This window comes from Lepeophtheirus salmonis, chromosome 4, assembly GCF_016086655.4.
Source record: "Lepeophtheirus salmonis chromosome 4, UVic_Lsal_1.4, whole genome shotgun sequence".
NCBI lineage: Eukaryota > Metazoa > Arthropoda > Copepoda > Siphonostomatoida > Caligidae > Lepeophtheirus > Lepeophtheirus salmonis.
The window spans coordinates 24525222-24540471 of NC_052134.2; the positions used below are offsets into that span (position 1 = coordinate 24525222).

Below are 15250 nucleotides of genomic sequence, written 5' to 3' on the forward strand. Positions count from 1 at the left end.
TTTTCTCCATTTTTTCATTTAGTTTCTATTTTAAAATTTTCAAGTTTAAGATTAAGAAAAAAATAAGTTTTTTGGAGCCATCAATTGATTTACCATCTATATAAACAGTAATAGTTGCATATAAACACTCATCAAATATCAATAAAATAAACATATAGTATTTTTTACGAGGTATCTAATTTGTTAGTACAGCTGATTTCCATTTATTAAGAATTTCCATTCTTGATGTTGGAACTTGATGAAAATAAGTTCTTATTTTATTATCATTGAGTTTTCAATGATATGTCTTACCAATTTGGCAACAGGGAACCACACAATTGGATGGCCTATTTCACGTCTAGCAAGAAAAATCAATCCATGTAAAATAATATTTATTTATAACTAATTGACCATAAAATAGTATATACATATAACATATTGAATTAAAACAGAAATACTTTTAATAGAGAGGTTGCGTGATTTTGAAAGAATAAGTTATTAAGATGTTAAGTCATCTAAAAAACTATTACATATTTTGTATTCCTAATTTCAGATGCAAATTTTACATAAAATTTTGGTTTAAAAAACATATATTACTTATAAAAATTCGAAAGCTGATATTTTCCAAATTTTGGTGGTGAAACCGGGGTCGAATGTCAAACCAAGTCATGGATAGCTCTAAAAAAGTTATTTTATCTCTTTATTTTAAACATGAAGATTTTGCGACAGAAAATAGATAAACAAATGATAACTAAATTGACGTACCTTAAAAAATGCTATAACATCTCTAGGATTAAGAACAGAATTTGATAATAAAACCAATATGACTAATATATACCAATGGCTAAGGTAAGGTGTAAACGGAAAATTGATGAAATAAAATTAAGGGAGAAAAAGTATTTGAGATATGACAACTCAAATTTGTCGGAGCACAAACAAAAATTAGATATCAATCGTGTACTTACAAAAATAAGAGTAAATTGGATAGAAGAATAAGTTTTTAAAAATATTATAATTTATAATATTTACATAACGAAATCGGCTTCAGGTATTTTGCACAACACACAAAATTAGTGAATTTTTACTTAATAAATCATTGATAACTATTTTTAATTCATTTCGGGTTGTCCAGTTATTAAATTTAGATTAAAACCTAGTTCAAAGAGACTTGAAATTTCAAATGTGGAATATTACCATTAAGATTTTAATGAATGAAATTATTCATTCGGTGGTTAAATAAATATCATTTTCTTGCTAGTTCAATTCATTTGAGATGAAAAAATATCATTTCTTCCGATTAGTTAAAGTTGGCAACTCAACCCTTCTAGCCGGAGAAGATATTTTAGCTCCTTTTTATAAAAAAAATGTTTAAAAATGTTATGTCAGCCATCTATTTCATACTTAATACAACTATCATCTATTATGTGGGTTTCAAGTGGATATCGATAGAAACATTCAATTATTTAAAATTATGTTATGAAAAATTAACTGAAAAGGATCTTTTATTTTCAATTATACTTTATCAAGTCTACTCTGCTCAAAGAATATAATATATTAATGGGAAAATGTATTATTACAACGAAAATCGAACTAAAAGGACTTTCATAATCAACAGCATTACTGAAAATTATCAAGGTGTTGTGAAATGAGATCTCTTGACTCAGTTATTTTGTCTTGCGGTACATACTGTTAATCCTTTTAATCTTCTTTGTACATAATATCCAATAAATTTTACAAACGTTTGTTTTATTTATAAAAAAAAATGAACATCCAATCGAAAAATAATTGAGTTAAAATCTATTAACTGATTTAACATTAGGTGTCAATATTTATAATAAATATGATCATGGATTACTCAAAACTGAGATTGGGTAATTCATTTTAATCAATTCTACTTTACTGTTGGCATGATTTAATTAACATCTAGTCTTCAGGAAAAAATCCAATAAAGCATCGAGTCTTTCGAGTCCAAGTCTAGTCTCGTGTCTTAACTTCTGAGTCCAACTCAAAGAAAATGTATGAACAGTTATGTAAATCTAGTGTATTTTTTAGCTGGCCCGTTAATTTGTAATTAGTTAAATATTGTTACTGCTAGCCATACGTACACAAAATAAAATTCTACAAATATAAAACAACGAACAAGACTAAACAACGGGGTATTTGTGCTACTACAGCAGACCTAGTTTACATTAAAATTTTGATCAATAATATATATTTATTTTTACATTTCATAAATTTAAAAAAACAAATGTCTACGTTTTCATCATTAATGCCTTGATGTCTCTCGTAGGATAGGGTGGGGGATCTATTGATGAGATGGTATGCACCTTGCCATTCTTCCATACAGACATTGAACGGTGAGCTTATCTACTTCCACTTGCTTAAGTGGGCTAGAAAAGGGCCATGCCCAGTGTAGGCCTGTACAATGAGTCTCTGTTATTCTCTTCCGAGCTGGATACATTTCGACTTCGGGTTATTAAGCATAGTATGTGTATGCTTCATAGTTTTTATCTTTTTTATATCGGTCATACCAATATTGATAGAAGTATTGCATTACCTTCTTTATGTAGCTGGGAGGCATCCCAATAGTAAACTGATTTTGGCTCTCAGTACCCCTCTTCACAAGATGGTCTGCAAATTCATTTCCTGTAATCTCAGAATGTCCTTTGCACTATTCTGGATGTATATTTTTCTCACTCATTCCTTGATAATAGTTTCTTTAAATTTTAAAACTTCTTTACTACTAGTAAGTGTATTAAAGATTGGAGCAATTGCTGATTAGGAGTCTAACTGATTATTACATTGTTCAGTGTTTTTCGTACTTTAGAAAAGCTTATAGAACTTGTGTTATGGCAAAAATCTCTGCTTGAAACACAGAAACCTCTTCATTCAATTAAACCATTGAATGAAAAATTGATGCATCACCTTTTGGGGATGGCCCGTCCAGCCCCAGTGTTTCCGTCTTTGTCTTTATACCCGTCCGTATAGATGATCGTGTAAGGAATCTTTATTGGACTATTATCTATCCAAATGCGTTTACTTATTATGTAGTGACTTGGTTGATCCATTCCGACTTGTATAAGTATTTTATCACTATAGAACCGATCCACACGACGTTTTGGACGATTACCAATTCTAACCTAGGTACAACGTAATAAATGCTTCGTTTTCCATCTTGATTTCGTAGCCTGTTTCTTAATGTATATGTCAAGAGGAGCAATAACCAAAACTGCCTCTATTTCTACTGTTGGTGTCGATCGAAATGTATGAGTAATTTCCAAGAGTGATTTCCTTTCAATGGTGTTTTATATTTTCCTTGCAAATTTCTTTGTAGTGATTGCATGTACCCATACTAGACACCCATAGGAGAAGATAAGATCTTCCCATAGTATTTTTCACTAATTAAAAAAAGGATGTGAAGGGCATGGAGAGAACGCTAGTTAATGACAAGAAATGGGTATTCTATCAACAATTTGAGAACAAAATAGTGATGGAAAATTTTTGTCGGCCTTCAATGCCACACTTCAGAACTTCCACTGTTGCCATGGGGGAATATGGAGATGATTGACGGCCAAGTGTAACAGAGAAGAACTAATAATAAGCAAGACAAACAAGCAAACAGGATAATGCAACTCTTATGAAGATAGTTTAAGGAGACTGACGTAGGACAGTGCTTCAAAGCCCATGTTCCAAGTATAGACCGTTGAAAAATGGATCCCCACTACGTTTTGGCGGATGTGATCCATCTAGTACAGAACGGATAATATAGATTAAGGACAAAAAATTATATCTTAAAACAGCTTTGAAGAAGCTTTAAGAAAGCAGTTTGAGTGTTGCAAGGAGTTATTCCTCAGTGTCGATGAAGTTCCCAGAGAAAATGAAGTTACAATGTCACTGACTGCATCATTTCTGTCAGATGGAAATGAACAAAGCTTTAAGTTGTGCAATTGTACAGACTAAAAAAATTTAGTTCATTTACAAAAAAAAGGGACACCTCTGTAATAGAACATGCCATAACATCACAACATACTGCAAAAGTAGTTTATTTGGTGAATGTATTCATGTTTAGAATATATTAAGTAAAAATATTTAGGTAAAACATTAGGTATGTTCAAAAATATGATTTTTAAATCATTACATTTGATATTGAAAAGTAAATTTAAATAAGTTTTTTTGTTTATGTCTATTTTGAAGAAACGAATAAAATTTATATAAAATATACAACCGTTTAGTTCTAATATTATCAAAAAGGATCAATAATTCTAATGTAAATTGAATAAGATCTTTACTTGTTGCTGTAGTTATCCTGATATACCAACATTTTATCACGTTCATTCAAATTGCTCACCTTTTTGGCTTACATTTTAGTATTAAAAAACACCTGTAACCTCCGGTTCCAGAGAAGCCGTATGCCTTTCATAAACGTTTATGAACGTTATTTGTGCTGCTTACCTTTGCTCCAATTTGAACAAGGGCACTTCATCTGAAGTTTCCCTAGGTTTCCTAGAGATCCAAGTAAAGTTTAGATTGAATCATAAAGCACAATTCAATTTCAAGTTTTGTTTTCTTGTATAATAATAGTCAATAGAGAATTGGGATAGTTGGATAAAAGCTGTCCGTCGAAAGGACTTAATACTGTCCTTTTATTCTGCATTATGCTCTGATAAATTTCCAAATAACCAATTAAAGAGCCAAGAATACTGAAGAAGGATTGTTGAAATCCTCATCATCACTTTATCTCCGTAGATTATATAATTGTATGCATGGTGTGGAAATCAAATTTAATGTCAATATCCTTCTCCCTAATCTTTATAATATTATAATATTCAGATAATTGATGGAATAAGTTTAAATCAACTAATTTGAAATTATCTATAACCCATGGATACTAAAATAAATTCTAACTTAATGAAAAAAAAGAATATAAGCCGAATTAATAAGTTGAAGCAGATTTCAATATAAATTTAAAAACACTATCTATCATCGTATTTGTATTAAATATTCACATTCTATAACAAAAAAGTAATATTCAGATTGATATAAAGTATGAGTCAAGAGTTCGTAGTTCAAAAATGCTTTGAAATTTACTATAAATTATTAAAACACCCATATTTCCTTTCATTGAACAAGAGATTACAGGGCTCTGATATATATAATATTACTGTTTATATACAATTTATGAAGATAAAGTCTTGATATATGTTCGTATGTTGTCGTTGTCGTTATTTAGGAGCTAGAAAGTAATAATTCTTAAATAAAAATATCTTGACTTTCATTAAAAATTAAGTTGGTCACTTTCCTCAAAGCTCCTTGAAATTAGTGTCACACAAAGAACTTAAATTAAGTAAATCATCCGTTACTACGTGTCAAGGAGTAATTAGTGAATGGACTATATTGAGTGATATTTAAAAAAAAATCCTTATCCAAAACGATATTAGCTCTTCGTTATGTTGGTCCTTTGTCACAAAAGAGACAGATTCTGAGGACTGAATTTCTCTGAGATTATCATCTAAATGAGGATGAGAACCAGTCCAAAGTAATCTAGGAAGTCTTTCTGAAGAAACAGAAAGACTTCATCGAGGTAAATGAACATTTGAATACATGAGACAGACTCCCAACTAAAAAGTTTCAGTTAAACGAAAGCTTTGGAATTTTTATACCTAATAATGTTCAAATACATAATTGCATTATGGACTATACTCCACCGTCTTTCTGGAGACTTCCTCAGAAAAATTATTCCCAAAATGGCATAAATCAAATAATTTAAGAAGGATAATCATCCCTCACATAGTAAAAAAATCTTTCATTTATTTGATTAATTTACTTGACAAACTCTTGAGTCTTTGGTTGGAGTCTAATTAGTAATTTTTATGGAATTAAATTCTTCTATTTATGTTTTTTTTTGGAAAAATACACATTTTCATGCATGAGAAGGCTTGATACTTTTTATCCGTAGCTGATCCTTTTTATAATACACTGCACTACACATTTGGAAAAATATACTGTAAATTCTTAATTTAACATATGGTTAAATTAAGCCCACAAAACAGTAAATAAAACTTATCAAAGACCTTTCAAATACATATGATGGCCTGAAAATTTTAACCCAATCAGTAAGGAGAAGGAAATACATGTTCTTCTTCTATTGAGGGTCTGCTCTTTCCTTTGAGTCCTTTGACTAAACATATCAATATATCAAAAGAAATCCTTAAGATAAGTTCAAAATACAATATAAAAAGGCGTGTTACGGTGCTAAGCTTCATTAGGCCTCATCAGACTCATTTGTTTGAGTAAAAACTACGGTAACCGTCCATTTCACTCGTGAAACTAAATAGAAGCTCAAATAATATTTCCTTTTCTCTTCCGGCCATACATCGTTCATTTGTTCATGAAGGATTTTTTTTTGTAGGAATGAATGTTCTTACGACTACTTGTCAACAAATCCAGTAAATTCAGACCTTGTATAAATTTATAGTATTAAAACTTTCCATAATAGTTCCATTGTTATAGTTATTTCAATCAAACCTGGTCTAATGGTCACCTGTTACAAGCCCGTGACTACACTAAGTAACCATAAGTGTCCTTTTTGTATAATTGGAATAAAATAAGAAATCCGGTTTAACCTTTACTAAACTATCCTTTTTCAAATTTCCTTGTCTAATCACTTGGACATATATAAATTATTTTCTACTAGTTCATTTAGTTAAGTTTTTTTATATTAATAAAAATCTATTTCTTTTAATTAAACTGGATTTTTTTATTTGAATTTTATTTTATATTTAAATTAATACGGTTAGAACTAATTTATATAATAAACCTTTATATTTATAAACAGTCATTAGTATTCAAAAGTAGCTGAATCTCGAAATATTTATCCTATATTTGCCGTCTGTCCTAAGGACTAAATTGTCTTTAGAGAAGAGCCTGTCACTTTAGGTACTTTTTGGGAGGATGGTATTCATCTTAAATGAAACTTTCTTAATTCTTCTGTACAACAGCATATAACAAATGCCACTTGATTCATCAGAAAAGTATCGATTGAGTTTTTGTTTCAAAGTGTCAGTTTACTTGGTCTTTAGGTAAAAAGTCTACAAGAAGCTTTTTCCTTCTGCACTGTTTGGTTGACAAAGGTTCTGAATCTTCCATGGCTCTGAGTTCTTCAGTCAGACAACTTTGAGCCTGGAATTTGTGCTCATATTCTTCCAAAAACTCTACTTTGAATTCGGGGAGAAAGACTGAGGCAAGAAGCATCTCTCTGGATTCAAAATAGAGATCAAATCAAAAATTCAATTTTTTAACTAAAAAAGATGAGTCTTAAAATAATTTTTTTAGTTATGTTAATTATAATTAATACGAAAATATATGAGTTTCCACAAAAACAAAGAAAACATCATATAATTAAATAAATATAGGAGTCAGTTATTCATAAAGTATTTCATATTTAAATAATTTCTAATCTCAATTCATTGACTTTTAAAAATTCTGCTCATAAACATTTTGTATGTATAATGTACATATATCAAAGTGAGTTATTTTTTCATGGACTCGAATTTGATTTGAACTCGTTACCATAAAGACTCAGAACCCGAACAACTCACACTGTATCTAACTCCATCTTTTATCCATCCCCAAATATCCATCACGAGATCTTGCCTACGACTATATTATCAAAAGGGGTCCTGAAGAAGTTTATCCATTGATACATGCGGAGTTTAAATTGATTGAAAAGTTGAAAACGATCCTTATATTAAGAAATTCGTAATAATTTCTAAGCGCTGGAATTAAGTAAAAAATATTATGCGTTTGGTTTCGTTGTTTGAAATTGAGAATAATCAAGATAAAAATGTGCCGTTAGAAAGTATGAAAGTTTAACTTTAAAAATCCTAATTTTCTAAGCAATTGCATATTTTTCATGACTAATAATATGCTTATTCACACTCAAACTCAGGAGATTAATATCTATCGGTTACATACAACTTGTATGAACATGCGGGTATCCCATTAATATCATAAAATATAATAAGAATAAAATTATTTTTGTTTTAAGAATATAATTGGTTAAGTATTCAGTGAGATATTTGTGTTTGAAGTCAAAGAGTAGCTAAGGGGCAAAACCTTCACCTTGAATACTTAGATCTATAAAATTGTTTCCACTGTCTTTTGACTCCTGTTATTGTTAAGGAGGGGATTCCGTAGACCAATACTTTTGTATTATTATTCTTGCATACTACAAATGGTGGAAAATAAAAATCCAGAGTGACTTGCATCCAAAAAGCATGCAAAAATTTAAATTGCTCATTTTCATAAATTAACACTGTTATAAGAAGACAACAAAGTTAATAGTTAGTATTAAAATGTTGTGATACTTTTTCTGCAAAATGGACAAGTTTTTACCTTATATGAACGATGAAATTACATGATTTAATTGTCTATATGAACGACTTAAAATTATTAGCAACGTCTACCCCTCCAATTTTCTAAACTTACATTTTTTGCTGCCTTGCCTCTTAGACCAATGACTTCTTTTGATATAAAAACAATCATGAATGAGTCATATGGAGATTGGAGCTTATCAATAAGCCAAACCAGGAGAATAGAGTCGAAAATAAATATCCTATACTATCTTTGAAAAAATAAAAATTTGTTGACTTGTACATATAATCAGTTTTTTCTTTAATGAAGAACAAATAAAAATGAAAAGCATTTTCTTAATTTTAAACATCATAATTTTAATTTTTTAAGTACTATTCATGATAAAAATAAAAGATAAAAGAATTGAATGGTTTTTTATATAAAAACTCACAATAAACAATCACAGTTTATTTATGTATCTTTTAATTAATAATAATATAGTTAAATTGTGCGTTTTAATTTCAGAAAAAAAAAATATTTTTTCATTTTAATGACTTTGTCAACAAGAAATCGTTTGGAAAATATTTATCATTATCCGAAGTGCAAAAGACGATTCCTTAGTAAGAAAGTCATTTTACAAAGAAAAATTAAATATAATTATAAAACTTTTTATATATAAAATAAGAAAGAAAAAAGGCAAGTTTCATATGTGTGCGAGAAACAAAGATGGTATTAAAGTCAATAAAGTCACAGCAAGTTTAATTATTATTCGTGACACATGCTAGCCACCTTTTTTATTTCTTTTATTATTATTATTTAAAAAAAAAAGTAATTTGGGGTTGTACAGCTCTCTGGGAGAGTAGAGAACGTGTACTTAGTCTATATTTATTTGCAACAATCAATCTAAAAAATATAAAGCGATGAATTTTTTAAAGTATTCCTTTTAAACAACGTAATCCAAGAAGTGAAGCCGACGCTTTTAATAAAACTTATGTTATGTAAGCTTTTTAAAGAGTTAAAATGTCGAGGAAGCGGTATGTTTTATGGTATAGTATTCCGTAATATTTTTTTTTTTTTAAACTTTTTTCCATTTTTAAGTAATTTTTTCTTTTAAATGTATAATTTTAGAGTTGTAGTTATGTATGAACATTTAAGGAGAAAGCAGCTTTGGTATCACCCTTTTTATTGGTAGCAATGATTGCGTATTGACCATTATCTCCGTTTGAGCATTCCATAATATCTAAGCATGCCACATTTTTATTTATGGTCATTCTATTTTTCAAGGGTATTTCCTTTAACTGTTTTCCATCCTTCGTCCAGGAAACTGTCGTTGGAGGCGATTCAAACTCGACAACAAAGGTTGCGGGTTGTTTTTTTATCTACGGACAAGGATTTAGGGAAGGTCTTAATGATTGGGACTCCTTTTTGTTTTGTATCCTCGCCAGGAACTTGAACAACTAAATAACACGTTGTAAAGCATTCTCCAACATCATTGAATGCCTCACATGTATATGTTCCAGCATCCTCTGGAAATACTTCTGTTATGTCGAGTGTGTATGTATTTCCCTTATTTCCATAAACAAAATCCTTTGAAGGCTTAATTTCTTTTTCATCATGAAGCCAAACAACATCAAACTTAGAGGATCCTCCAGGTGCTGACATTGTGGCTTCAAATCTGACTGGATCAGAGTCTTTTACAACTAAGGACTGAATATGCTTGGCTATTCTTGGTGAAGCCAAGGCATGAGATCCATTCGTAATTGGTCCTTTTACAATAGGAAGTACTTTTAATTTACAAGATGTTTCTACGGCTCCTTTTGTATTGGTGGCTTTACATATGTAACGTCCAGCATCTTCAGGATATAATTCTGATATACTAAATGATGCAACTCCGTTTTTATATTTTACTTCCATCTCTGCATTAGATGAAAGAGTTTTACCATCTTTGGTCCAAGTTACTTGAGGATCAGGGTCTCCTTTAACAGTGACAGATATATTGAATCTACACCCATCACGTATTTCCATTTCAGGTTTTAGACCTGTGATGAATGAAGGAGGACACATGAGAGAGTCATCTGGGGGCAGAGCCAGTTCTCTTGTTGTATTACGAGACCTTGATCCACCACTTGCAGTTGAATCTGTTCGACGATACGCTTTATTCTTTTTCTTTTTTGTTATCATCAGAATCAAATTGCCCATTTGTCAAGTTATTCACCACTCGCTGAGAGTGATCAATGAATCTTTTATCTAGAAAAATAAAAACAAACTATTAATATCATCAAAGTACAACAAGGAACCTTTAAAAAAGGAAAAAAAAAGAGATAAACAAAACAAAAAAACCCAATATATAAACTTTCAATGATGAAGCTAAATATCTTCTAATTTCATACTGAAGACTTGCCTCCTTCATTGCACTTATATTTGTTTTGTTTAAAGGGATTGTTGCAAATGTCTTTTGATTGCAAATGATAATGATTATCACATATCTGAGGGACAATATTTAATGGTTAATTTTTAATAAAGATTGACCAAGTAAATATAGATACATATTTTAAGAAAAATAATTTGTTTAAATGATTCATGAAACCATTCAAATTAAGAAAATTATATAAGGAAGAAAATATTTTTTTATGTAGATCAAAGATACTTTAATACAATATAAATACAAGATTAACTCTGTTAGTATAAATCAGCATAAATAAAAGCTGTTTCATAATTTTATAACCCAAACAAATAGGATTCCAAGAAACTTACATACTACTGATGTACGAAATTAAAAAAATAATTTGATGGGCTTTCCAAAGCGTTTCTCCAGCAGCAAAAGTAAGGAAAGTAAGAGAGAGAGAGTGAGAGAAGGGTATTTGGAAAAATATGAGTAAGTAGGGTAGTAGGTACTATTTTGGCATTAGTGTATGTTTTTGTGATTTTTTTGTGTTTTTATAATATTTTTTAATGAAAAATATGAGAGGATAATTTGGATAAAAGAACATCTATTTCCCGCTATAAGCAGAAATATATCTGTGATCTGTGAGTATAAAAAAAGAAAAAAGAAAATAAATATATTGACCCTCTAAGGTACATAGATGCATACGTTTATTTTCACATTTAAAATTATATAGCTTTTATTGCTGATGTGATCTACCTGTAGGTCAGGCACATAATTATTATGAAGTTGTGTCGAAAATTATTTATTTGTATTTATGTATATAGATATGTCTTATTTACCGGAATAAAGAATAGAAGATGACATTGACATTTGTTCGTCACTCATATTTGGACCTTTTAATAAAATAAAATAATAATATAGTTCAGTTAAAATCAAAGATAATACATACCCTCACAAATGACCACACATTCGGACGCATCCGATCCCAAGTCATTACTGGCTACACATCGATACTTTCCTGAGTCACTGGGCTGAGCATTGATAATTTCAATTGTAATCACTCCGTCTGTATGTGTAATTGGATATTTTCCAGCATCCAATTCTTTACCCCCTTTCATCCATTTGATCTAGAGAAAAGAAAATATAATTTTGATTAGTTTATTCCATAATTGAAATCATCATGATTACCGTAGGATGAGGATGTCCTGAAAGACAAGCCAAAAGTTTGCATGTTTGGCCTTCTTGAATAACACGTGGACGTAGATGAAAAGTGAACATGGGTGCAGTGCTTCTTTCTTGCTTAAATAGTTTGTATGTTCTAGGCTGACGTTTCCTTTGTGGCAATGGATCTGGGGTATATCTAGGTAGTTCTTGTGGAGAAGGCTGTACATTAAGGAACACGGGTTCTTCTGTTACACCATAATGATTCTCTGCCCGTATAATAAATTCTCCTCTATCGGCGACCTTTACACGATTAATGATGAATGTATAGTCATCTCCAATATAGCGTTTCATGTATTTAACACTCTGTTTGAGTTCAACGTTGTTATGATACCATGAAATGGAACAAGATGTGAGGGAAATAATTCTACATGTGAACCTTGCAGAATTTCCCTCGATCGCGAAAGTGGACTGAGGCTTGATAACAAAGCGAGGAGCAGCACACTTGCGGTCAATGAGAACTTCTTGCATTCGATATTTCTCCATTTGAAGTTTACGGAGGGATGAGAATTCAGATAAACGGCCCAAAGGAAGAACAAATTCATTCCAATTAGCGTATTTTTGACGTATTTTCTCACGAATAGCAAAAAATCTTGCACGAGCAATCTCAAGAGTTTTGTGAGAATGATCTCCAGTTAACCAAGAATGCTGTAAACATTCATGGGCATTCATTCTCTTTTCCTTTGATTTGATGAGTAATCTTCGGATGAAATCTTTACCCTCCTCAGACACGTTTTTAAAGGCCTCTTCATCAAATTCCCAGTCACAAGCTTTCACATTTCTCAAAGTTTCAATGTCTGAAGATCCAGCAAATGGACTAAGACCAGACAAAAGAACATATGAAAGAACACCAATGGACCACATATCAGTATAGAAACCAACTGGTTCTCTCTCGACAATTTCAGGAGCAGCAAACTCAGCTGTACCTGTTGATATTTTGACAAGTTCATTTGGATCCAGTTTTGTCGCAAGTCCAAAGTCAATTAATTTGACATTTGTGCTTTTTGAAGTTTGACACATGACATTTTCAGGCTTGATGTCTAAAGGTTAACAAACAAATTAAAAATAATACCTTGAGAATGAATGAAAATAACTACCCAAATGTATGATGTTCCGTTCATGCATAAATTTTACTCCTTCACAAATTTGTCTCATGTAGTTAATGACTTCAGCTTCAGACATGGTGTAACCTTCTGAAGTTATCTTCTCGAAAAGTTCTCCTCCGGACAAGCTGGAATATATTCGAGACATTAATGTGTCTCCCGATACACTAAAAAAGGAGTTGGAAAAACAAGGTAAGCAGGAACAGCGGCAGCGCAGAAAAAAATAGTAGTTTAATTATTGGGATTTTCCAATTGTAATTCGAGGAATTAATTTTTTTTGTTGGTAAATAAAGTAGTAAAATATTTTTAGTCTAAAAAAAATAATGAAGAAAGTTATTCATCATAATTCCTCGAATAAATCTTTTTTTCAATTTAAAATTGTGTTTCTTAAAATTAACTTGAACTCATCATCCCCTTCGTTTAATTGATTTTTATTTTATTGTTATATTCTATATAAGCTGCGATGCTTTAATTCCGACTGTAATTTCTTTTTCAATTTGAATAAAATCTCCTTTTTTTATAATTTTTTTTTTAATACAGTGCTTTAAAAAGTTGTAGTTTTTTTGTGAGGTTTTCGGTCTTGATTAATAGATGTCAGTTAATATAATTTGTTGTTTAAAAAAAAAAGAAGTGAAATGAATGTCTATATATACGTTTATAAAATATATATTTTATATATCGTAAAATTGGTTTATTTTTTTATATATATAACGGACAAAAAAGAAAAAAAAAATAGCTTGCTAATAGCAGACAATCAATACACAATATCCTATATAATAGACATATAAAGACTCATCTATTAAAAGGACTTATGGTTGCTTTTCATATGTGTCTGCATTAGCGGTTAATTATAAAATGATACTCAATATTAGAACAAAAAAAAAGAAAGAGAAAATACGCAGATTAGTATGTACATATATACATACATAGTAATTATTAGAGATGTGAAAAGGGTCGAATGGGAAAATGATGTAAGAATCATGGTAACTTAGGGAGTCAACATATTACATACTTTCACTAGGTTATCACTAGGGTTGCAAGTTTTTTTAAGGTGAGTGAGTACTCCCGGAATCGCTATTTTGTTCCTTTGCCTCATTCTATCTGTTATGGTCAATAAATAATAAAAAAAACTTATGGAAAGATTGATAGTACGAGTACAACTTTTCTTTAACTTTCTTTTCTTAAACTCAATTTTATCATAACATTTTTGCTAATCTAAATATCACTATAAACTATTGTGTTATCTGCTTGCTAATACGTTTGAATGTTTAAAATAAAGTTACATTATAAATAAGAGTAAGTACTAACATCTATTAGATTATTACCATTTACTGTTAAAAAAAATATCTTTCATTTTGACAATTTTCACATCTCTAGTAATGATAGTGTTCCTATGAACATATTTATGTATAGGTATACATAATACATAAATAATAATAGTATATCAACAAAATTTTCTTTTCTATATTAACATCCACATATGTAAATGAGTTATAAAATACGAACATAAGACACAGAAAACATTGAAAAAACCGTCTAACATGCATTAACATAATATTTGTATGTACCATGAGTAGACTCAAATTGGTTTTTGTAACATGGGGCAGATCATGTTATTTTTTATTTTAGTTTCATTCATGTAAAATTTAATATTATTAAAGCATACATATATACACATAACATTTACTGGACTACAAATATAATTGGATGATTTATTTGTGAATCTCAGATGTTTTAATATTAGTGGGGGAAACTAATTGTTATATGAATTATATATATTTAAAAGCTTGACTTACAATTCAAAAATCAGAACCATTTCTTCCTCATCTTCATAGGCATCATGGAGATTAATTAACTTATTATGATGAAGATGATTCATAATATCAATTTCCTTTCTAATCAGGGCCTTTTCCATAGCATGAGATATCGGTATAAATTTAGCTGCATAAACTTGTCCAGTTTTGCTTTCACGACAACGATGAACCACTCCAAAGGCACCCGTACCAATTTCCTCAAGTATGTCATAGTTGTCGTATACACTTTGTTGTGTCTTAATTTCAACAGGTTGTGGGATGAATTTAGAGTAAATATCAAAGACAAATTGGTCATAGTCCTTGACTTCACACTTTTGTCCACGAATCTTTTTGCCTGTATCTGGATCAACTAAAGGAATAAATCAAAATTGAGATATATAGTACTAGTTAAAATG

At 30.1% G+C, this 15250-nt stretch overlaps 2 protein-coding genes across 2 annotated transcripts in view; both read right to left on the reverse strand.

Annotated features, from left to right (window-relative positions):
- Window positions 1-9467: 9467 nt before the first annotated feature.
- LOC139905249 (myosin light chain kinase, smooth muscle-like) lies at window positions 9468-10395 on the reverse strand. The gene is made up of 2 exons (XM_071888047.1): window positions 9781-10395; window positions 9468-9710 (listed from the first exon to the last, which is right to left on the reverse strand). The coding sequence occupies exons 1-2, from the start codon at window positions 10393-10395 to the stop codon at window positions 9468-9470; spliced, it is 858 nt and encodes a 285-aa protein (XP_071744148.1).
- Window positions 9607-15250, reverse strand: part of LOC121117028 (uncharacterized) — a 72606-nt gene continuing 66962 nt past the window's right edge. Inside the window, exons 103-108 of the mRNA XM_071887738.1 lie at window positions 14838-15204; window positions 13036-13169; window positions 11906-12978; window positions 11667-11844; window positions 11557-11610; window positions 9607-10578 (exon numbers count right to left, since the gene is read on the reverse strand). Of these exons, the coding sequence (XP_071743839.1) occupies window positions 10487-10578; window positions 11557-11610; window positions 11667-11844; window positions 11906-12978; window positions 13036-13169; window positions 14838-15204 (1898 nt within the window). The 3' untranslated portion in view covers window positions 9607-10486. The remainder of the gene's footprint in view (window positions 10579-11556; window positions 11611-11666; window positions 11845-11905; window positions 12979-13035; window positions 13170-14837; window positions 15205-15250) is intronic.